We start from the raw sequence: 24,824 nt of genomic DNA, 5'->3' as shown, positions 1-24,824 counted from the left end.
TTTTTTAAGAGACACCTTTAAAATGTCCGGTTAGGCTGTGGCGTTCTGTAACACTTTGCTTGTGGTTTTGCCATTTTTACATACTTACATGAGAGTTTAATACTCCCAATTTACCTTGTTTAAAAGAGAGCGAGAGCACACTTGAAATGTATGCATTCATGGGCAAAGTGCTATAAAACTCACAGCTGTGCAGAGACAATTATAAGGGGCAAAAGCTGACTGGCACTGAAAAGAAGCTGATGAAGTGATTTTGATAGCGGCTGTCAGCCGTGTCTCAAAAATCCAGGCAACTCTTTATAGCCTATATAGTTTCATTGTATTGATATATAAAAAATCCTAGACACTGTCATCTTATCAAGCTTATTGTTAGAAAGAAAATGTGGGGGAGAAATACATACAAGGTGCACAAATACACAAATAAGTTTAGCTCTTAAATTCCATTCTGCAAAACTGTTTCAGGTAATTCTAGCCAGAGGCCAAAAGTGGCACCTAGACAGCTATTTTGTACTGAAGGCTATGAAGTGAGGTATCTGTAGATAAAACACACAGCTAGTTTATTTCAGAAAAGTTATACTAAGCTGAGTTAGACTGTTCCACTCTAACTAATGGTAGCTTAGCATACCATTTTGGTCTTCTCGTGCTGTAGCTTTATCTCAAATGTTCTGGTAGTGAGTGACATTTGGAAGATTATAAGTGACATTTGGAAGATTGTGCAGGGGATTATAGTCCCCTGCACAAGCACTGAGTCATCAGTGACCCATGGGATGACATCACATCATGACGATTTCTTGGTAGACTTTTTTGTTATGGGGTGGTTATACAGGCCCATAATACACTGAAGAGTTAGGGGCGTTAAAGCCCATTCAAGTGAAGTCTTGAGCATGCCAATTTTGCATTATGTCCGTATTTTGGACTGAGAGATGCCAGCCTCCAGGTGGGGCCTGGGGATCCTCCTCCATTCCCAAATCTCCAGGAATTTCCCAACCTGAATCTGGCAAGTCTAACCCTCATCTCCCAATCGTGGCCAGTGGGGACCTGGCAACCCTACCTGTTAAGGCACTTCAGGGAAGCATTTTAAGGATAACATTCTAGATGGTTAATGACAATAAGTTATATGTCATCCTGTGATTTCCCCTTCTCCTTTCCCTGTGGTTTCATTTATTACATCAATCACTGGAGGGGGAAGCTTCAGTTTAAGGTAAAGACTGATGAGGCAGGAAGTAGCAGTTTATCCCTTTAATTGCCAGCCATTTCCCCCTCCAAAATCACTCCTACCAGTTAATTTTTTCACTGGGAGGTAAAAGGTGTATGGAAAATCAGAATGGGTAGAGGAGGACTCATGTGAGCAGGGCCGGATCTAGGGGGGCAGAGGAAGCACCCGCCCCAGGAGCTGTTGGGGGCATCAAATTGGGTGCTCCTAGATGGTGGGTGGGTGGAGCAATAAATACTCCCCTCCTTCCTCCGCCCCCCTTTTTTCCTTTACAGGTCTGTGCATGTGCTCTGTCCTTGGAGCCAAGGACAGAGCAAACACTGTGGTGGTGCCCTCTGCCCCTTTTTCCTTCCTGGGAAGGAGAAAGTGGGAGTGTCATGTGCTCTGTCCGAACCAAGTATGGAGCAAATGCTGCAGTGCCCCCCCTTTCTTCTTCCTGGATCTGTATGCACAGTCCTGGGAAGGAGAAAGTGAGAGCATTGTGGCAGCATGTGTGCGAGGATGGAGCAAATGCCACAGACCCAAGAAGGAGAAAATGAGTGGGTGCCTGTGGGGAGGAAGACTGGGGGTGCTTTGCCGGAGTGGGGGTGAGGGATGCCTTGCCTGGAGCAGCAAGCATCCCTCAACACATCATTTTTTGAGTGAGGGTGCAATTTTTTTTTAACTTTTTCCCACTCAAAAAATGGGTAGATCTGGCTCTGCATGTGAGCTGATATATTACTGGAAGGAAGGAATTCAGCATAATCTGAAACTTGGTAATCATTTCCAGGTAGCTGTGACAATGTCCACACCCATGTCACAGGCTCACAATGCAAAAGCGTCCTTAATAACAGTAGGATGTTTTGTGGATGTTTGAACTAATGTAAAGACAGGGATTCTAAACAGGTTTTCCTTGAAATAAGACTTAATCCAAGTTATATTTTCTTATAACTCAGGAGATAATCCTCATGTGTTGAAAACAGAACCCAGTTAAGTGACCAGCACGAGCATTCTACGTATGTGTACTAATCTTAATGCTTTCAACAGAATGCAGCCCCCAAAAGTGTATTTAGGACAACTCCTTAGATTGTATGGCATTTTACTGATATTGTGCGCCGGGATTAAGAACCAAAATTCAGGTAACAGAAAATGACTGCCAATCAAAACTCCAGTAGTTTTTAGATGCTTAGAAACATAACTAAAAATGTCTTGTTTTATTTTGTTTTCTCTTAATTCCTATTTCTATCAGTATGTGTAATGAAACTGTGTCTAATAATATCTCTTTAAAGTGTGTTGGAAAGCTGGATCATCAGTCACTTTTCCAAGAGTCTCTTCCTGTCCATGCTCATGTGTTCCCTTGTTGCTTATGGAGATAACATTCATTGATAACTCCACCTAATTTCTTTGATGTTTTTAATGGTAGGAAATAGCTGTGCAACTGAGTAGTGCTGTGCTGCAGGAATCAAAATATACAGCACAAACATTAATGAGATTAATAACCTATTCAAGAGCTGTTTTGCAGTGGAATGACCAATTCTGTTTTGCAAAACTAGTTTACAGATTTTGTGATCAAGGTGTCTCCCCTTTCAGGTAAGTATGTGACAAAGACAGAATATATTCAGATACCACAATAAATAGGATTCCCAGCCTCCCTCTGGGATTGGTTTTCCCCCCAGTTTTGGGACCTCCAACGTGCTTGCACAAAACTGGCTTGTGGAGAAGCCCTGCCCCCAAAGAGTTTTGTTGGTGCCCAACATGCCCAGCACAATGATGTCCCTCGGAAGTGACATCATTGTACCAGGCATGTTGTGCAGGGATGCACAAAAAAAATCTCTATGGTACCATAGAATTTTTTTCCCAAAATACTAGAGCATCCCCACATAATGTGCCTGGCATGATGATGTCACTTCTGGGTGATGTCATTGCACCATGCACGCAAAAGAAATCACCTTGTTGGTGGCCAGGTAAGACCTGGCATCCTAACATTAAGCCATGGGTTATTTAAAGTTTGGTTTGCATAACAAACTCTAGTTTGGCTATCAAACATAACCGACAAATCACAGTTTATGCATAAATAATGGTTCATTAGCTTATTGCCAGCTTTCTGTCACATAGCAGGAAGGACGTCCTTCCTAGACTATCAACTCTGTGACCAAGTGTCCATGAAGGGTGTGCCATACCACAAACTATAGTTTGTAAATTCATACAACAAAACCAATCACAGTTAGTACAATTTAGGTTAACCAATCAACTGCAAGCCCCAGTTTGAATTCCTGGTATAGTGCTAAACAACAAACCCCAGTTTGTTGAGCCATTTAAATTCATAATTTAGAAACCACAGTTTCTTGTGATGCCTGAAAGCAGCCACAGAAGGGGAAATAAATAAAGGTGAATGGGAATGGCCAAAGATAACTAAGCCTCCAAAACAAGTCGGGTAGTTAGCAGGGAATATTCTACTGGTTGAGACAAGCCCTCCAAACTATAATGTCTTAACCAGGAGGCAGTGTATATCATAATAAGCAAATATTTTTGTATAGTTTTCTAATATGTAGGATTTAGATGTAATTTTCTAAAAGACCATTAAAACATCTAAATTTAGGGTGAAATATTCTAGAGGTGTTATTTTCCTGCTTTTCAACTCTATTTTTGCAAGTTACATCAAGAAAATGTACAAAAGGGATGTCATTTTGCTTCAATCAAAAAAATACTCTAAAGCCAGCCATGCCTCAAAAGGGGACTGAGTGGGAAGCAATGCGTTAAACGTGGTTGTACAAGTCATATTCTTTGGCTTACACACATCAGCACTTGAACAAAATGTAACAAAAGGTGGCTCTTGGATATCTTTTTTAGATAATGTGTCAGCATGCAATTCATTTTTATACTACAAAGTCTAAATGAATATCTCATTAATACTTGACACTGAAAAGCAAACTCTCCATTCCGGTATTACCAGCTCCCCTCTGAAGTTCGATATAACATTGAGAAATGGACTTATAGCTGCCTATTTTTCACAGCTTACAGCCCCATCGTTAAGACGAGCTTTTATGCTCACACGCTTTGACACTTTACCATCAGCAGTCCTTTATGTTAGATTTGCAAATGTTCCCTACCCTGAAAGGACTTGTCTGTGTAGTAGCAGGAAAACAGAATTGATTCTCACATCTTGCTTAGTTGTGAATTCTACAACAAAATATGGGATGGCTTAATTAGCCCCTTTTTGATCAACAGGCAGTTGCCCATAAGAGAGACGCATATCCTTCCTTCTATCAGATCTCCACTCCCATAATACCTTTGCAGTGGCAAGGTTCCTCTCTACTGTTCTGAGGGTTAGAGAATACAAGGTTAAAGCTCTGGTGGGATGACTGTCTTTGTATATTTAAAATCTGTGGAATCTGTGATCATTATGTGTTTTGTTCTGTGCCAATAACGGTTTTGATTAATTGATCTCATTAATACAAAAAAAAGTTTGTTACCAGTTGTATACTATTTTGATCAATGTTATTCCTCCTGATTTGGGGGCAGTTTCCTGACATCTGAGCAGGGTGTTTATAAAACCCCATAGCCATAGAACATAATATTGCTTATTCAGGCTTTAAAATACTAATATTTGAAATCTGAATTCAGATGGAGCCCTGCTGATTAAAATGGAATAAAATATTCCACAAGGTGTTTTTTTTTTTTTTTACAATAAACTGCCTTTGGGAATCATTTCCCCCTTAGCTGACTGTCACTTGCATATTTGTACTGAAACAAGATCTGTTCAAAGGCAAATACCTTTGTCAACTAACAGTGCCTTTTATGAGATTATGCAGTTATTGAATGGGACCTCATGACGGCATAAATTCGTAATAGCTACCATGGTTTTAGGCATCAACTAATATAAGGTAATATACATTTCAGTTTCTACCCTTTATTACACTGAACAAATAAATCTTTGGAAATTTGACACACTTGTTGGAGCATTTTTAATAAAAAGCCAACTACAAATTTATTAGAAAGCAAGAGAGGTGAAGGTATGGAAGGGAAGCAAACTTGAATTTCAAATGCCAAGGAGTGAATGTTATGACTTAGTTTTTTTATTTTAAAGTTTTACCTGAAATAGAGCAGTTTTATCATTTAGTTCCTTAGAGCAGGCTTGCTTATTTCAAGATGTAACATAATACAGACAATGGGACAATTCAAAATGGGGTTTCAGTGCCATTCTGCAAGCACTGGCATGGGCGAAGGCCAATACCATATGGTTAAGATTACTGCACTGTAACTATTGGACATGCAGATAATTCAGCAATGCCTATCAGGATTTAAAATTTGGATCATACATTTTCATTACTGAGGATGATATTAAAGAAATCTTTCCCATACCGAGGTCTACCCAAGCAAAATCCTGCTCCAAACCACAAGACTGTTAATTGGCAATCTTCCCCATCAATGCTTATGGAGTTTAAAAGAACTCAGTGGCACATCAAAATGGCTGAACACAAACCTCTACATCTGCAGAAGACTTACCATCATCCAGGTATAACTGGTCCAATTCCTCAGGTTCACACTTGATCGTTACAGGAATAGGGGCCAAATTATGATTACTGTCCTCATGCAACTCGGGCAACGACAGTGGCTGATCTGCTGGAGATTCATTTCTTTGAACATTCGGCAGTTGCTGCTGACCCATTATGGATGAGTGAGTTGGACTGCAGGACTGCAAAAAGGTTGGCTCTTGGGTTACAGATGGAACTGGAGATGAGGGACTGTTGGGATAGAGTGTTTGCTGGTAACCAAGGGTACAGCTACTGCTCAGATGTTGACTCACCTGCGGCTGCAGCATGATGTGAGATGCCTGATCTGGAGAGCTTGGGTGCACAACTATAGACCTTGACACTTCCTGTATGGTGGGGACCCCTCCAACGGTCTGCTGAAGTCCTAGGTGGCTGTGGCCTGGGTTGGTGATGCACTTGTAAGCAGGAGTGGAAAGATCGTGCAGCTTAGGACTTGAGCTGGGAGACGATGACATCACAGTGTTTCTCGGCTGACAGGAAGTGAAGCCAGCCACAAGGCACGAGCCAGGATCAGGAGGCATCATGATCTGCTGGCTGTAGTATGGCTTGGAGAGAGGGCTTAATCCTTGGTTCCTTGGTCCACAGGTTTGAGCAGGCTCATAGTCGTCAGTGGGTTCTGTTTTTATAATTGGAACTGTTGAAAGAATAAAAAATAGAAAAGTGCTTTGAATAAACACAGCGTTGCACACTGGTATGATCAAGTTGGCTTGTGGCTAGGATACCCTTTGCAAAAACAAACAACATCTTGAATAAGACTCTGTGTGTCCTTTGCCTGGTTCTCCCACCCCATAAAAAATATGAATGAGTCATCCACACAAGAAAGTCACAGCTGGTTCTAATATTGAAAAAGACTATTTTCTTTGGACTCTCCTCCAGCTCTAATGTGCTATAAAAATCTATTTGCAAATAGCTGTGCTGCAGTAGAAGCTCTGGACCCAAGGGCTCCACGGATTTGTAGTAATCAAAGCAAGAATTTTAACTTGGATGTACTACTGCATGTGTACTGCTACTGATGGCCCATTTGATAGATGTCTGCACAATGGGTAAATTAAAGCACGAAGAGGCAAAAAAAAAAGAGGGGGCTTTCAGAGTTCACAAAAACAAAACTGTCAGGAGAATGGCAAGCTCATGAAAAATGATGCATTTCATCATAAGACTTTGTCTTGAATAAACTAGAATCTGACTTTTCTTTTTCAAAAACAAAAAGTAAAACTGTGTCTATGGTATGGTTTTATTACTTACACTAGGGGAAACAAAAAAAAAAAAATCAGCCAGAACTATCAGGACTATGACTGACTTGATTCAGATACTTATAAGCAATTCCTTGCAAGAACAGGCCACCTAATCTTCCAATTAAGCAATCACTGTGTCTGCCACATATATCATTGCAAGAGTAACAAAACAGGAACATGCCCCCAAAATATGAACAAAGTAATCTATTGTACACTATACACAACTATACAATCCTAAGGATAAGCAGAATAACACCAGTAACAACAAAAATAATATGAATATGTATGTTATTTTTCTAGATCCCAGTAGATAATAAGGACTTCCAGAAGTTCATGCCAAAATCTTCCACATCAGGAACTAAAATGAGGGTTCTCCCCAGTAAATATTGCTGATTCCAAATATGAGCGTTTGTCTCAATTATTTCATCTCCTATTTATGTCTGGACTTTGATATTCACTGTTTCAGGTGTTCCTTTCCCAAGAGATGATACAATTTATCAAAAAATTGAATCAGAGTTATGGTCAGTATCCACAGTCCAAAGAGGTATATAGACAGAGCACACACCTATACAAAAGTTCTCAGCACAATGGCAATCACTGCAACAGACTAAGTGCCTATTGTAAACAAGTCAATGTCACTAAAAAAAACAGGAAGAGAAGACTGAAGTGTTTGTAAAAGTTTATTATGTACTGGACAGCAACTCAGACAGAATCTCTACTGGTATGAAATGGTCAGGAATAAGGCCATTCGTTCTTCCATACTGTTTACTTCAAAGCAGGTTAAGTAGACAGTCCAATCTATAACTGAAGGCACTGATTTAGCATTTATGTTCAGCAGTGTGTGTGATTTGTAGTTGTGTTAAATAACTGGATTTAATTGGTTGTTGTAGACTTTTCAGGCTGTGTGGCCATGGTCTTGGTATTGTTAGACCTGATATTTTGTCAGCAACTGTGACTGGTATCCTCAGAGGTGTAACCCAGAAAACTGGAGTTCTCTCTGGGATATGGCCCAAAACTCCAGTTTTTTTGGTTACACCTCTGAGGATACTGGTCAGAGTTGCTGGTGAAACATCAGGTCTCACAATGCCAAGACCACAGCCACATAGTTCAGAAAAATCTACAATAGATTTTTTAGAAGGAACGCACAGGAATACAGTTCCAGCTGCCTTGGTGTCAAGGGGTGTGGCCTAACATGCAAATGAGTTTCTGCTGGGCCTTTTCTACAAAAAGGCCCTGTGCAGAACAATGGTGACATCACAGGATGTCGCCTAATATGCAAATGAGTTCCTGCTGGGCTTTTTCTACAAAATATGTCCTGACAATAACCAATGGACTCCAGCCACAAAAGCTTTCAACAGCAAACTGGATTTAAATCAATGAATAGTTGGAATGAAAGTTAATTTATATGCAATTTATATTCTACTACCTTCAATGAGGTATACTTCCAAATTGTGCATGGGATTACAACCATAGTTAATGAGAAATGTATTTTCTAAAATCCAGTTCTTTAGCTTAAGTAGTTGAGCATCTACCAAAACTTCCCAATTAATCCTTATTTTATCATGAGAGCTTGCTTACTCAGGTAAATGATGAATATGCAATCCATAGTGGTCATCTCTAACCCACAGCTTATGGTGCCACAGGAAAGGTTTCATAAATTACTTGAGGGGTTGCATGCTAATTAGTCATGCCTATGTATGCAGTAAAGGGCACTGCAGCAGATTCAATGGTAACCAGTAATGGTTAACATGGTAGCATGATGTAACTAAGTTGTGTATTGGGTTGCTATTCAGAAGTGAAATCACAGAATGACAGCTTTAGATGTAAGCCAAAATGCCCTCATAACTGAGGTTGGGGAATTGTCAGATGGGCACCTGGCTTAATAGGATCTTTTACCTGTGTATACAGGATTCCACATCCAGAAATTAATGCTTAAAAATATTAGGGACTCTAATTAAGTAAAACAATTAAAATTTATTCCAGAAAAATATAGGCTTACATACAAGATAAAATACTCATAAAATCATTCATACAGTCCTAAGAAAAATAGAGAGCGATATAGAGACAACACATGGGTAGACAAACAGGGTGATAATTACCTATCGTAGTCTTCAAGGAAGGCTCCAATGGCGACGAAAGAGGATGGGGGAAATGGGACCCTCAACTGGCCAAGAATCAGGGATGGATCTAGTCAGCGGAGATAGGGTACTGCTAGATTCACACATGAGTGGAGTTGGGTCAGAGGTTAAATAGACTACCTTGGACCCTCAGGAGATGGGAGGTACAAGGGAGGAGAAAGGGGAGGCTCTGTAGTGACCATAAGGGCTGGACTTCTGAAGTAGCCAATAGCAAGTTGATTGGTGGCACCTAATTGGGTACCCATAACTGACCAATGAACAAGCTTGGGCCCGGGTTACCTGATTGGCTGTGCAGGTGACCATGGGCCAAGGGGGAGGCTCCAAAATGACAGTTGGGGAGAAGAATGGGAGAAATTACTGGGTGGAGGGGTACTTAAGATTATTAAACTTATCCAAAAGGGTGACAATAGATGGCCAAATTATTGCCTAGGTAACACCCTTGTACCTCCCATCTCCTGAGGGTCCAAGGGTTTACACAAAGGAACTTGGCTCTGGCTGAAGATGGTCTTCCTCTTCTTCTGTGTTCTTGCTACCAGTCTTTGCCTTGAGTTTCATTAGACAAAGGCTTAGGCGGTCCGGCAGGATCCATGCCTGGATAAGCTTGATGGTTCCATGGGTGGGTAACATCTGTTGCGTACGTGTGTTTCCCGCTGTGCTGAAATGGAGTCTTGGCACTGCTGGGAGATAGCTGGTATTAGCCTCCCAAAGTGGATTCTATGGTCGAAGCTGAAAACCGCATGGCCTGGATAGCTCCTAACGGTGCGCTTTCTTCCGCTCCAAGATAGAGATGGCGTTCGCCCGGACGAGACTGGAAACCATCCGTTCTCCTTGCTGGTGCTCTCCCAGGGACACAGAGTGCTGCTTTAGCGTTGTGGCTGTTGGTACTCATACGTCCTTTCCAGTCTGGTAGACAAACCTATGTCCTTCTGGCAGATGTGTGTGAGCTCTGTCTCCAGGCACTCTGGGAACCGGACAGGTGACTATGATGTTCTGGAATTTAGGGGCATTTCCTTACATAGATTAATGGTAATGTTTATTTTCTTCAAAAACATTTTCCATATAGGATATTTCCAGACAGGATATTTATTTACATAGGATTTCACTGACATTGGGTCTGCCTAAAAGGTATAAACTAGGCTTTGATGTGAGGTGTTTTTATTAAGTGAGGCTCAGTAAGTAAGCTTTCTACATAGAAAACAACAGTTACATTTTGGTTTTGTAGCTCTATGAGGGTGAAAAGAATGTCTGAAAATGGTAAAAAATGCATATCAGTCAGTACTGAATCAATGCTGTACAACAAATGGTATAAAACACTATCTGAAAACATTAACCTGTGTGTGACATGAACCTGTGTAAAGGTACGTGAACTGAGAATGGCAAATAATTTTTAATTTGGAAAGGTTTTGTCATTGTTCTTGTTTTACAATTTGTATCCCACTCTAAAAGATTATGCCTTCTTTCTCATAGGAACTAATCTACAGGAGATTCTATTTAGTATGAAGCAGAATTGTTCAGCTCTCTAAAATGGAACTCCATCAGTTCCCTCAAGACTGTTCTCTGTCTGCTGCATGGTTTAGAGATTTTCAGGTCTACTTGCGGTTGGCCCAGTGAATATGGTCCTAAGTGTTCCATGATGATTTCATTAGAGGTGTCAAGATAGGAAATTAGAACAAAGATGTTCTCTAGTTCAAATAAACTAATACAAGGGCAAGGGGTTTCATACAGTGAATTTCCTTCTGTTAACGAGTTGTCTCTGAATTGCTATGGTAATTTCAAGCAATGCTGCTTTTTCGTCATCCTTTTTCACTGCGCAATGTTCCTTGGACTTAAAAAAAAAAGATCAAAGGTGAGTGCTATAGCACTAAATCACCATAGAGGCACCACTGAATGGAGTCAATATACCTCAAAGGTGCTGCTGTTTCACTTCAGTGCTATAGTGGTTTAGCGCCCACCTTAGAAAGTTTTTTTTTTAAGTCCAAGAAAGATCATGCGGTGAAAAAGGGCAGGAAAAAAAGCGATATTGTAGGAAGTGGTACGACATTTTAAACAGCACACCACAGCAGTTCAAAAGCACAACGAAGGAGCTGAAAATGGAAGAAAGCAGTTTCCCTCAAAAGCGACCCAACCACACTTTGCTACCCAATGCAAGCAAGCTTGCATGAACAAGTAAATAATTTCTGCTAGCAGCTGGTTACTAAAACAAGCCTGTCTGAAATGACAGGAAAAAAATTCATTAGCAACCAGTTACTAAAACAGAACACAAAAAAAGTTTGAAAAGGTACAATGAGACTCAATGTGAAATGAAGGGCTCTGAACATAAAAGTTATAAATCTTGATAAAAGATAATGAACAATTTTGCTGAGGAAGTATGAGCATGATCAATTTTAAAATGTATGACTTTCTTAACAGGCCCATTTGCTCCAACATGTTAGAAATCCATATTTTCACTGCTCTAAAATATATCTATTTTGCTTTTGGCTGTTAGAATGTATAAGAAAGACATATTTTTCCAAGAGGCAAGGCTACAATGCATTCAGCTGCCAATCAGATGACAACCAAGAATTTGGTATCCTTTTTAAAATAAGCAAATTTATTACAGCAAGACCTTTCATAGGTAAGAGCCTATTTCTTCAGTTAGGGCAGCTGTAAGATGCCACAACATATTCTGACATATTCTGTCTTCTTGTAGATAAAGGCATTCATGTTAATAATGAAACTTTATTGGCTGTGGTGCATGTACTTCCAGTGATATTCTCTGAAGGTTGTCTTCTCTTTCACTTTCTAGGACAGGGGCATCGAACTCATTTTTATGAGGGCCAGATCTGACATAAATGCGACTCTGTCAGGCTGGCCCATGTGTGTCATAAAATGCAGAGGAGGCAGCCCGGGAGCAAAGCCAAGGCAAGCCGCCTCTTTCCTCCGCACGAGTCTCGGGCGGGGGAAAGAGCCGGCACGGGGCCTAGTCCTCACTCTCGGGATGTCTTCCCTGCAGGGGAGGCAGCCCAGAAGTGAGGCCGAGCTGCCTCTTTCCTTCGCCCCAAGTCTGAGGTGGGGGAAAGAGACAGAGCTGCGCCAGCTGGCATGTGGGAAGGGGGTGCCTAGCAGTGCCCTGTAGACCATTTGGCACCCTAGGCAGCCACCTACGTGGCTTACTCCTATGCGCCGGGCCTGCTCTATGCTAAGAAGTTTTAAAGTGGCTTACAATCCTCTCCTGGCCCACAGTCACCCAGCAGACTTCATGTAGAGGAGTGGGGAATCAAAAATGATTCTGCAGATTAGAGAACACTGCTCTTAACCACTACACCATTCTGACTCTCAGAAGAAAAGATGAAAGAATGACAGATTCCTTCAAAGAAGAAACTTTTGAAAAAGAACCTAGAGTTTGAGAAACTGAAGAGAAAGCTGCACTGAGAGCAATGGGAAGGGACAAATCACCAGGAGTAGATGGGATATCAACAGAGATTCCACGATACAGAAATGGAAGCCATCAAAATCTTGACAAGAATACAGCAACAAATATGGAAAACAAAACAATGGCCCACAAACTGGAAACACTCAATCTACATATTTAAAAAAGGAGACATCAAAGACTGCAGCAACTACTGGACCATCGCCTTGATTTCTCATGCAAGTAAAGCGATGCTCAAAATTTTACAATAAAGATTGTTACTATATATAGAATGAGAAATGCCAGATGTTCAAGCTGGATTGAAAAAAGGAAGAAGCACTAGAGGTCACTGCACATTTATGTTGGTTATTGCAGCATATGAGAGAATTTCAGAAGATCAGCTTGTATTTCATAGACTACAGCAAAACTTTTGACTGTGGTGACTATGAAAAGCTATATTTGGTTTTAAAAGAAATGAGGGTGCCACAACAACTGATTGTTTTGATGCACAGCCTGTCATCTGCACAAGAGGCTACTACTGGGACAAAATATAGAGAAATAAAATGGTTTCCAATTGGCAAAGGTGTCAGACAAGGATGCATTTTATCTCCCCATCTCTTCAGTCTATATGTAGAATATACAGTTCAAGGGAAAATGCTTATCAAACTCAGCACTTTTTCTTTCTCAGAATTTACAAAAGAGACACTCAGAAGTATGAATTAGCCAGCAGTTAAGTGGTATTACTAAAGTTGAATGCTGCTTGTAGAAAACAAAGCTCTGTTGAAGTTGTTCAAGTGTCCACTTTCTGATCTTTTGATGTGAATAATAGTTCTTCATCCATATTATCCTAATTTTATCCATTGGCACACTCAGATGTCCTTGGACAGAAATCCTCAAGGTACCCCCCCCCCCCCCCATTTCCTGCTTAGCACTGCATTAATTGCAAAAAGCATGCTTTGGATATAACTTGAGACCAGGGGCTTACTCAGTTCCATCGGAGATCTCTGAAACTAGGTATCCTATATTCAGTCTTAGCATTCCATCACTACATATGACATTGACCTTCAAGGAGATATCACAAGAGCAATACATGATGGGAACAAGATGGAACCTCAAGATAAAATAAAGCGATGCAGTCATTTCCCCCCCTGAAATAGAGTTCCTTGGAGTCTATGCTTCTTTTTGACATGACTTAGAAGCTTTACAGGTGCAGATGGTACACAGTGGGATGGGAACAGAAGTATTCGTGATCCAGAATTTCTACTTAAAGAATTAGCTGGCTGCAGTCTATAAATCAGGCATATTTTCTTGAATCCTGGCAAGCAGATGATACATTTATGAACAGCATGGAGGATAGTACATTAATTCACAATTGACATGGGACAAAAAGCCCTCCTAAAATCAGAGAAAAGGCAGGAACAACAATAAAAATATAGTTCTACTCTTTTACCCTAGAAAATACCCCATTTACAGGGCTTGATGGCAATCTACTTGCAAAGGCTCTCAAAATGCATTTGTTTCCAAATGGAAACAAAACTGACAAAGTTCTGCCAGCTTTTTCATAGACTGTTAAATATCACAACGGAATGCTATGTCACATGACAGCCAAAAAACAGACAACTGCAAAGAAAAAGCATATGCACAGAAGAGAGACATTGTTTCACATTTCCACCTAGAATACATATTGCCCCATGCCACCTACTTGTTATATATGGAGCTGGCAACCATGGTGAACTCTTCCCACAGTGTCATTGTATTCAAAGAGGAAGACTGCTCAGAAGTCTTACCAGCAAGGGAAACTTCACAAAATCTCATGGCCAGAAAGTATTTTAAAATCGTCTGGTCCAACCCTTTAGATTAAGATGGACTCTCTTTATTAGGGTTGCCAGCCTCCACATGGTAGCTGGAGTCTGATCTCCTGAGGTTACAGAAATCAGTTCACCTGGAGAAAATGGCCACTGCAGAAGGGGAACTCCATGTCACACCCCACTTAAGCTCCTCCTCTTCCCAAACCCCACCCTCCTCATTTGGTATACTGTGGATACTTCTGGTCGCTGTATCACAAAAAGGACATTCCAGAGCTGGAAAAAACACGGAAGAGGGCAACCAAGAAGATTAGAGGTTAGAGCACTTTCCCTATGAGGAAAGGCTGAAGAGCCTGGGACTTTTCAGATTAGAAAACAGATGACTAAAGGGGAGGCATAATAGAGGTTTATAAAATTGCGCACGGGGTGGATAGAAATTGACCAAGATAACGTTTTCTCACTCTCCCAAAATACAAGAACTCGAGAACATTCAATGAAGCAGATATGTAGTAGGTTCAGGATGTACAAAAGGAAATACTACTTTACAGAGAGAATGATTAAAATGTGGAATTTCTTACCAGAGAATGTAGTGATGGCCACAGGAATAAACAGATTTAAAATGGGATTAGATATTTCTATGGAGAACACATCTATCAATGGCTACTAGCGATGGTGACTCAGGGGAACCTCCACATTCAGAGGCACTAATCCCAGAGCCAGGAGACAACATCAGGGGTAGGTCTTGGCCTCTGTGTCCTGTTTTTGGCCATCCAGAGGAACTGGTTAGCCACTGAGTGAGACAGGAAGCTGGACTAGATGGACTTTTGGTCTGATCCAGCAGGGCTCTTATGTTCCTCAGGCTCCACTCCTCGAATCTCCAGGTATTTCCCATCTGGAGCTGGCAACCCTACTCTTTATACATCAAGTCACAGACTTTGAATACATAATTACTCCTGTTTCTACCATCAAGATTAAAGTATGGGACAAAATAGTGAGCTAAAGTGCACAAGGGACCCAAGGCATGGGTTATTAAAATGTTCTTAGGATTCTAGTACTGGACAAGACCCAATAAATCACTGGATCCTAGTATCACAGTCTGGCAGACCACAGGGTAAAACCTGCCTTCCCCAACTGGTTTTCTATGAGGAATATTCTACTCCAGACTTTTAATGTAAGAACAGAGATAAGTAATTTCAGAAAATTTTGAAGTCATAGTGGGAAAACATTTTTTTTCACAGGACAGGAGAAAAAATTGAAAGCTTTTAGAAAATTGAAAAAGCATGCAGTGTTTATTTTCTTATGTGTTCCAAGTTTTTTTTTACCATGTAATGTATTATATATCTAAACACATGAAATCGTACTGATATATCTGTAATTTTAAAGGTACTTGCTTTATGCAAGCAATAATTAAATCTTTCCTCCTCTGCAGTGTTACCGGTGGAACAGCAAGCAGCCTCATTAGGTTCTTATGCAGATCTTATTTTTCTATTTTCCCAACTGGCACCACCTTAGGGTTGAATACAGAAGCCGTTGACACTGTAGTAAAGTCAGAAAGCTTTAATTATTTGTACTTTACAACAATGCTCATTCTCTATAATCAACAATTTCCACATATAGCAAAAACCTGCAACACCTGCTTACCAGAGATATAATTGATATTAGTAAGCATCTCACAAGTGATCCTCTTTCCAAATGCAATTTGTTTCTGCATAACAGATCATAGTATTAAGGATTGTGATTAAATACAGATACTTAGGCAGACTTTTAATAACATTGATTTGTTCAGTCATCACAGAATCAAGAGTCACAGAATCACAGCGTTGGAAGGGACATCCAGGGTCATCTAGTCCAACCTTCTGCACAATGCAAAAAATTCACAAATACTTTCCCCCACAAACTCTTAGTGACACCTGCTCCACGCCCAGAAGATAAACAAAAAATAAAAATGCCTAATTCACAAGATCAGCATTACTGTCAGATGGCCAGCTAGCCTCTGTTTAAAAACCTCCAAGGAGGGAGAGCCCATCACTTCCCGAGGAAGCCTGTTCCACTGAGGAACTGGTCTAAATGTCAGGAAGTTCTTTCTGCTGTTTAGCTAGAAACTCTTTTGATTTAATTTCAACCCATTGGTTCTGGTTCGACCTTCTGGGGCAACAGAAAATGACTCTGCACCATCCTCTCTATGAAAGCCCTTCAAGTACTCTCAGTCATCTCCTCTCCAGCCTAAACATACATCAGCCTTTTCTCATAGGACCTGGTCTCCAGACCCATCACCATCTTTGTTGTCCTCCACTGGACATGTTCTAGCTTATCTATATCCTTCTTAAATTGTGGTGCCCAAAACTGAACAGAATATTCCAGGTGAGGTCTCACCAGAGCAGAATAAAGTGATACAATCACTTTGTATGATCTAGACACTATACTTCTGTTGATATAGCCCAAAATCACATTTGCCTTTTTAGCTACCGCATTGCACTGCTGACTCATGTTCAGTAATATTACACAGCAAAGGTCACAATAAGTGTGGAAAATTAGCTACATAAAATCTTTTTAAAAAAACAAGTAACATTGCCTTCCAAAATGCCACCATCAACTTTCTTCTTTAATCAGAATCAATTCCAAAATGATTAATAGGTTCCAATTCTGAACTTCCAATTCTATCTTCATGAATTCAGAAGATTTGCACAGGTTGCAACAAGGCTCTACCATTTCATCCTTTAGGCTGTTTCTTAATCTGATGTATGAGTTTGAAAATACACAGAGGTTTGCTTCAAAAGCTTCAGAAGATAGAACATTTAAAGAAATCAATATGATCTGAAAACCGGATATGTCCACAGTGTATAGAAAAACATGGTTCCACTTAACTGTAGCTGTTGTTCATTGACACCTTCTGTGCAGACACACACTGGGACAGTTTTTGTGCAGACCAGTCATGGACATATTTTTTCCTACCCAAAACTTTTAAGGGGGGGGGGGCAGCCCCAAACAGAGTCAATGTGTGCACAGGTTCTCCTGCAGCAACCTTTCAAATGAAATTCACTGTTTTCCTATGGAACTCAAAGCCCATCCTGTCTTGGATACCGACCTTATTTTATTGTAGTTGTTCATTCTGGGATTAAAGAGAAGCTGACAGAACTGCTGGCATTCAGTTATCTAGGGCTTATTTCTTAAATGTACAAAGAAATAAGAGGCTGTTAATTGTTGATACACTCTCATAAGGCCCCTAGTATTTTCTAGCTTGGTAGCTGGGCTTGGTTCAATATCAATTTGAAAAAACTTTTGTACTTTTGAACATGGACTTAGCTGTTGACTAAACTGCATGATTCCAGCTATCAAGAAAGCTGGTCTACAACAGCAGTTGGGCATGAGTTGATTATAAGCTAAACAAGGGACAGCAGAATGGTACCTTGCTTGGTGCGATGAAATACCTTGAAATGGCCCTGGCTCTATGGCATTCCACTACTTTACTTCACTTTGCCCATCAAAAAACTGCACTCTTGGACCAGTTACAGCTTTTCTAATGGACTCAGCAAGATAAGCCCTGAATAGTTTTATGGCTGGCAAAATACTGGCCATCTAGTATTCAGTATAAAGCAACAAATATCCCTTGTATCTTGCAAAATTATCCTAGAGCAGGCATCTTCTACAACATTTAAAATGATTATATTACACCTCCTTGAGTCTTTTATGATCCCTTTTTAAAAATAATAAGTGGGCCATTTTCCCCCTCATGCAATCCAACAAACTGTTCTGCAGACGCAGCAAGGTTAAAGAGTTTGCTCAACTTAGCATGAAAGTTTAAAGCTGAAACATGTCAAGAGACTAGCAGTAAAACCAAAGATCTGTGTGGCAATAAAGAGAGCCATAGCACACTGCATCTCTTTTTATTACTTTCCCCTGTGTAAGACTGGCATAGCATTTTAGTAAAGAAAGTGTGGGAGAGAGAATGCAAAAGAGTAGGGTAACTTTTAAATGTCATCACTAGAAAACTATTGCGGCAAACAGTCAAGAGATAATTATAGACACAGAACAGGAAGTAGAGCCCAATGCTGACAAAGTTGGCCACTATTTTCAGAAATATGCTCAGAATCACTGTAGCTTTCATTCTGCAGTGCTTAGATTTTTCACAAGGGGTACTGTGGGACTTTTGAAATGATCTAGAATGCTGTGTACTGAGATGGATATAACTCTGTTAAAAGCATTTTTCCTATAAGGTTGCTGACTCCATATTGTAAAGGTGTGGTAATTTCTGTGTGAAATTAGATCATTTATACTTCAACAACCTCATCTAAAACAGTCTTTGGTTACTTCAGCAATGTACCCATTATGAACAGGGCCAGTTCAAAACCACATCACTTCATGGTAGGAATATCTGTATGTACTGCATCCATCCATACCCTAAGACCTGCTGGTGGAAGGTGATGGTTAACAACATGAGCTGAAGTCACCAGTAGCTGAGCAGACTTAGACAAATCAACAGTATCTCTTGGTTTCAGCTCCTTACTTCAGTCCCATTTCTGCTATGTTAATACAAAACGCCTGAGCTTCAGCATACTGTGATGGTTATAGTATCAGAATAGAATCTGGGAGACCAAGGTTTGAATCCATACTTTGCCATGGAAGCTAACTGGGTGTCCCTGAGCCAATCTCTCCGTCTCCACTCAATCGACCTTTTAAGTTGTTGTGAGGATAAAGCATAAGAGAGGAAGAACTGTTGTAAGCTGAAATGGGTCCCATTTGGGGAGAAAAGTGGAGTATAAATATATGGATAAAGGCCCTACTATGTTGTGCAGCTTAAAGAATTAGCCCTTCAATGGTCTTATGAAAGGTTAAGTGTCATTATATCACTTTCAACACATAAACTGCCTTTTTGTGTACAGGATTCTTTCTACCGTGTGAACAGCCTGGGCCCTAACATACATACACTTGGAGAAATATTTAGCATGAATTTGGCAGCGCACAAATGCAGCTAGCAGAAGTTTTAGAAGTGTGGAAGCACTTTTTAAAGGTGCCAGAATATGGTAAGTAGGTGTGTAGGAGGACAGTCAAGGCTACTTTTATTTGGGAAAAAGGACCATAAGGGGAAACCCCCCCCCAAAAAAAAATGTTATTTGTGGATTGGAGCCCAGTTGCCCTTGTTACATTGGCAGCCTTCTCGACAGCTTGAGCATTAGAAGTGTTTCCCACCCCCAGTCTAATATTGCTATCTTTATTTACTCAATAGAACATTATTAGGAACTTTCTAGGTCTTGGGTCAATTATATTTGTTTCCTGCGCTGAAATTTTAAAACCATATAGTCCCCAGTAACACTGATAGGAAATGAGTGAGTGGTGTTGTACTCGCAGAAGAGCAGAATATCAAAAAGGAAAGCTAGGTCCTCAGCACTGAATAAAAACTGCCAGGGGACATTACAAGCAAACAAAAAAGTAGAATTCTTATCTGGAAAAACATATCTGGCAATGTTCTAGCTGTCACTCTTATAACTGGTAGAGGGTTGTTGTGTTTTTTTTAACACAGAGCAAGTAATTTCGCCCATCCTTAAACTTAAGTTTTAAAACAGATGTTAGTTATTGGAAGTACTATGAATTTTAGGAACTAAATTTGGTCTCATATTGGTGAAATGCTACAGAGTAAATGACTTAAAAGTACTTTTATTATTCCTTTCCTTTTGTTTTTCCAATAAAAGCTCTATGATACATTGATCAGTGGATAGTTGTTGTTAATCACTTATCATCCAAAAGAGAAAAGGAGGAAAAACATTTTTTGAAACTGCTAGAGTTCTTTTTGGATCTCTTTTAGGATCAGGAAGTAAAAAGGTAACTAAGTCATAGGAATATACGTCTGAATGAACTTGCAAACACTGTAAAATATAATGCCTTCTCAGATTAGCATTCAAAGGACACTCCAGAAGGATATGCACTATCATGTCAGTCTTACCTAAGGGACAGCGCAGATTCGTTCTGAATAAGGTAAACGCATGAACCTACCCCTCATAACTGCCCAGGAGTGAGCATTTCGTCCGGCCAGAATGAACACCCTTAACAGGCTTTGAGAAGACAACAGATAGATGTAGGAAGGAAGAGATCTTGGAGGTGGAATAACAGTAAATTGGGATGAACAAGTGTGGTGTGCTCTAAAGGCAGAGCTTTGGTGATTGATTTTACACAATTTCTCACCAAAGCAAATACTGCATGAAAGCCCAGAGCCTGGATAGTGCCCAGGTTAACATCAAGAGTCAACAGTTTCTCAAAGACAGTCTTAAATCACATTGACCTGTAAGAGTCTTCTTTCAGAAATGCTGGGTAGCCTTTGCTGCTCGGGTATGACTTGATGAGCAGCCTAAACACTTGTAACCAAGCCCTTGCCTCAAGGGAAGATTGGCTCAGTTCTGAACAGAGAGCCACATTGGCCACATAGTGAGGAAAGTTTAATAATTATCACAGAAAAAAAAAAAGAAAATTGTCAATGTTTTAATTAACCGAGACAATCCTTATGGCTGCTCCATAAAGGATAATAGGAATGACTTTTAGGCTAAAGACTTGAACAGAACCTGGACCATAGTTCCCACCACCATTTAGAAAAAAAGCTTAGTAAGCTGTTGGCACAAGTTTTTGCTTTTCTCCTTATCAGTGACTGATGAGGCTCCATTTTAGGTCAGATGTGAAAAGGATACCCAAAGATAAAAACTTGTTCACTTGCTGAATTTCTTCCCCATTCAGAGTCCATCTGAACACTGAAGGATTCCTTTTTTTTTTTCTGAGAAAACAACTCCTTTAGTTTTCTGGTAGTTTATTTTCAGGTCTTCCTTAATACAAAATTCTTAGAATTTTTAAAATGATCTCTGCAAACCAACTGTTGTCTGAGAGATCAGAGCAGTATCAACAGTGTAAAACAGAACTGGAATATTGCAATTGACCAAAATGGGCTGGATAGCAAAACTTATTAAAGGAAGTTGAAAGATCATTCATACATAGGTTGAACAAAAAGAGGGTCCAATAACCTTTACTGAGGTTATTGTATTATTCTTATCACAGTAACCACAGCTAGTGGTGGGGTCAGCACCAAGCATCCTGAGCAGGGGTGGCCTGACTTGCTTAATGTAAGAGCCACATATAATAAATGTCAGAGCCACAAGACACGGGTGTCAAATGCTTGAGAGCTGCAAGGAAGGAGGAAAGGAAGGCAAATAGGTGGGGGAGGTAGGAGGGAGAGATGGAAAGAAAGCAACTTTAACTTTAAATGCACTTTCCAAGTCACTGGCTGGCTTGGCTTGGAGAAGTGATTTAAAGAGAGAAATACATTCTCTCACATATGTACAGAACATATCTTGATCTTGATTTAGCATGATAATGCGCTTCCTTCAAAAAGAGCATTTGCAAAGTATACTTTGTTATGCCTGTAAAATGGTAGTGGCTAAGTTAGTAGCAGCCACCAACTCTCTACTGTCTCAGCCATAGCCTCCCTCCTTCTTCTGCAATATGGGGATGGTAATACTGACATGCTTTATAGATTGCTGAAAAAGCAGATGCTGCTTTCAGCTTTCAAAAACACTGTAAATGCTAAATATCATTATCAATTGCTGACTGTGCAGGGTTTTTCTTTTAGCAGGAATGCACTGGAATGCAGTTCTAGCTGGCTTGGCGGCAGGGGTGTGTGGCCTAATATGCAAATGAGTTTCTGCTGGGCTATTTCTACAAAAAAGCCCTGTAATTGTAATCAGTTGGCATGTACACCAGCCCAACTGCACGTCTCAGGCCCAAGACAAGGCTAGCGCACATGCCCCTTTGGGCACAGCAATGACAAGTCCTTGTGTTCCTCTTTTCCTCCTGAGCTGGTATAGCAGGTTTGTTGTGACATGCAGCTGTCTGCAATTATTTCTGTTTCCACCTGCACACCCATTATAGTATGTATATAAAGGTGCTGGGCTTAATATCAGAGGAGTCTTATCTCTTTTTAAAAGACAGCACATCATCTTCCCTTTCATTATTTTCTATTTGTTTTCATTCATTCATTCATTCCAATAGTTTTGAGGAAACCTGATATACCTGGTACAAATGTTTAGCAGGAAGTCCATAGGTAGGAGTGTGCAAAAATAATTTGGTATTTTTTGGGTTTGGGTATATTGAATCTAAAAAATATTGGTGTTTCCTGATATTCTTGGATTCAATAGTGGTATGGTGTTCAGATTTGGGAAATATTTGGGATTGTCAATTTTTTGGCTCCATTATACCCTATGGGGACCATTATAGTCAATGGTCTCATAGGCTACAATGGGGAATTGATCTGGGGGTATCTGGGGCTTTGGGGGGCTGTTTTTTGAAGAGACACCAAATTAAAGTGGACTGTGCAATCTAGTTTTAGCTTCCAGATTAGCATGCTATATGTATCTGTAGTACATGTGTATTGTGTTGCCTTTTTCGGGAAAATTCTGCAAACTCATGGTTGCAAGCGGAAGTGCCAAGCTAAAAGAGCAGATTGCTGTTGTGCACCATTATTCCACTCCATATAAATGCCTATAAATATATGATGTGACATCAGTCAATCCCCTTGCTCGGTGTCATGAGCCCTGTCAAGGAGCCCTGAAGAGGAGCTGGAAGGGTTAACAGACCTGGAAGAGCTGCCAGCCAGTTCCTCAGCTGAACAAACAGCAGCTGACCTATCAATCACTAGCCAGGCACCAGTGTCAGCTGTTGACGATCAATCTACTCCAAGCTGTCCTCCTTCCATCTCAAGAGTTTGATGCAGGCTCCAGAAAGAACTTTCAGAGCGAAGACATGAAGCACGTCGATGCTTCAGGTCTCTCAGCCCTGAGTTCTAGCAGAGTCACTGCCACCCAGGGAGCAGGCTGATTGAGACTCCCATATAGCTCCCACCCAGGACCTGGTAACCTTCTGGAAGCAACAAGTCTATTCTCTGGGTTGCATCCACGCTCCTTCCTGATTCTGACCTGCTTGATTTCCTTGGCACCCTGACCTTTTGGCTTTTAGACACTGACTTCTGATTCCAGTTTGTGATTCTGCATTGGTGACTTGGCTCCTGCTTGACTTCCTGGACTTTGACCTTGGACTGGCTTTGGACTCCTGCCTGCCTGCACCCTGAGAACGTGGCACTCTTGCATGTTTTATGAAGATAGTAGCAAGTTAAGGGTGTGTGTGCCTTTTTTCAAAGTTGCCAAATATGCCAAGGCTGACCTCCATCTTCTCCCTGAGAAAGCCTGAAAAAATATGCTAAGCAAGGAAAAAGAGTGCTGTGGCAAGAAGGGCCGCTTAAATTACTCCTCTACTCCCCCCCTCCATGAACAGTATCTGTTCTTTACAGCCTGATGTTACTCAAATAATTCTTCAGGATGGTGGTGGCAGCATGTGTTCAGGGCCAGCCCTAGACTAACTGGCATCCTAGGCAAGGCTGACAGAAGTGGGCCAACGGCAGCATATCGTGTGATGTCACGTGAGGTCACTGAGTCATGTGGGGGGTGCCCAATTCATCACCCCCAGAAGGCTAGGCAATTGCCTAGTTTGTCCAGTGGCAGGGTCGGCCCTGCATGTGTCATATCTTCTGTAAATAAGGGATAAGCTGCCTCTAGTTACTTATAAGTTAGTAACAACAGTAAAGGTGATCAGAGGCCTCTACCAAAGAACCAGCGCATTATTTATTTAAAGCAAGACCAATAAAATCTTTTTCAGGGTATCTGACAATATAATTTAAGAATATTTATGTAGGGCTTAAATTGCTCAAGAGCACTGCAGGTTTACTATTATTTCTTATGGTACCATTTCTTTCTATGATCTACACAATACTTAGTTTCTGCCACTTGAAATTATAAATATGTTGTTACCATTAGCAGGAAGGTAGGTGAAAAGCTGGCACTGGCTTCTCTTTCTCTTTCCATTGCAGACATAGAAATTAACCTGGACAGGACTTGTAATTCTCTGATTGCGGAATGGCGGTATCTCAATCACCAATGATGTCTAAAAGAAAATGTATGGTTATGGTAAAAAAAAAAATATCAACATTATAAAAACTGATTTACACAGAAGACCTCTGTGCTATCATATTCATACACAAATGTGAGGAAGCTACCTGAAAGCTTGGCATATTTTCTGTAATGTGGAAACGTGAAGTAAACACTTGTGTATTTTTTTACCATGTCTCTCTGAAATACTTGCAAGTCAGTGCTTGGGGAATGGGGGAAATGGGGCTACTTGAGGGGAGACTAGGTAGACTAAGCCCTTCTCCTTTTGTCCACCCTATCTTCCTGTCAGTGCCTTCCTTAAATTTCTTAGGAGCATGTATCTGCATGACCCGTTCTCTATCACAACTTGCAGGTATTTTCAAAGAGTGAACAATGAAAAGTACAGTTTTCATGCCTCCTATCTGATATGTGTTGTTGATGAATGTTGTACATGTGTTTTCTTCAGAACTGTACTGAGTAACACCCCCCCCCCCCAATATCAAACATCCCCAAGTTAAAAATGTCTATAGAGAGGTTTCCCCAGACACTCTGAGAAACATGTTGCT

At 40.6% G+C, this 24,824-nt stretch overlaps 1 protein-coding gene across 3 annotated transcripts in view; it reads right to left on the bottom strand.

The window, feature by feature from the left end:
- Positions 1–24,824, bottom strand: part of NFATC1 (nuclear factor of activated T cells 1) — a 202,448-nt gene that overhangs the window by 45,942 nt on the left and 131,682 nt on the right. For 2 of the 3 annotated variants that reach the window (XM_060244120.1, XM_060244119.1), the window contains exons 8-9: positions 24,142–24,274; positions 5,696–6,376 (exon numbers count right to left, since the gene is read on the bottom strand). In XM_060244120.1, coding sequence (XP_060100103.1) covers positions 5,696–6,376; positions 24,142–24,274 — 814 coding nt within the window. The remainder of the gene's footprint in view (positions 1–5,695; positions 6,377–24,141; positions 24,275–24,824) is intronic. The other variant, XM_060244121.1, reaches the window with a different exon arrangement.

Source organism: Heteronotia binoei, chromosome 7, assembly GCF_032191835.1.
Source record: "Heteronotia binoei isolate CCM8104 ecotype False Entrance Well chromosome 7, APGP_CSIRO_Hbin_v1, whole genome shotgun sequence".
Taxonomy (NCBI): domain Eukaryota; kingdom Metazoa; phylum Chordata; class Lepidosauria; order Squamata; family Gekkonidae; genus Heteronotia; species Heteronotia binoei.
The sequence above is the reverse complement of the archived record's forward strand: the minus strand, read 5'-3'. Positions and strand labels throughout refer to the sequence as shown.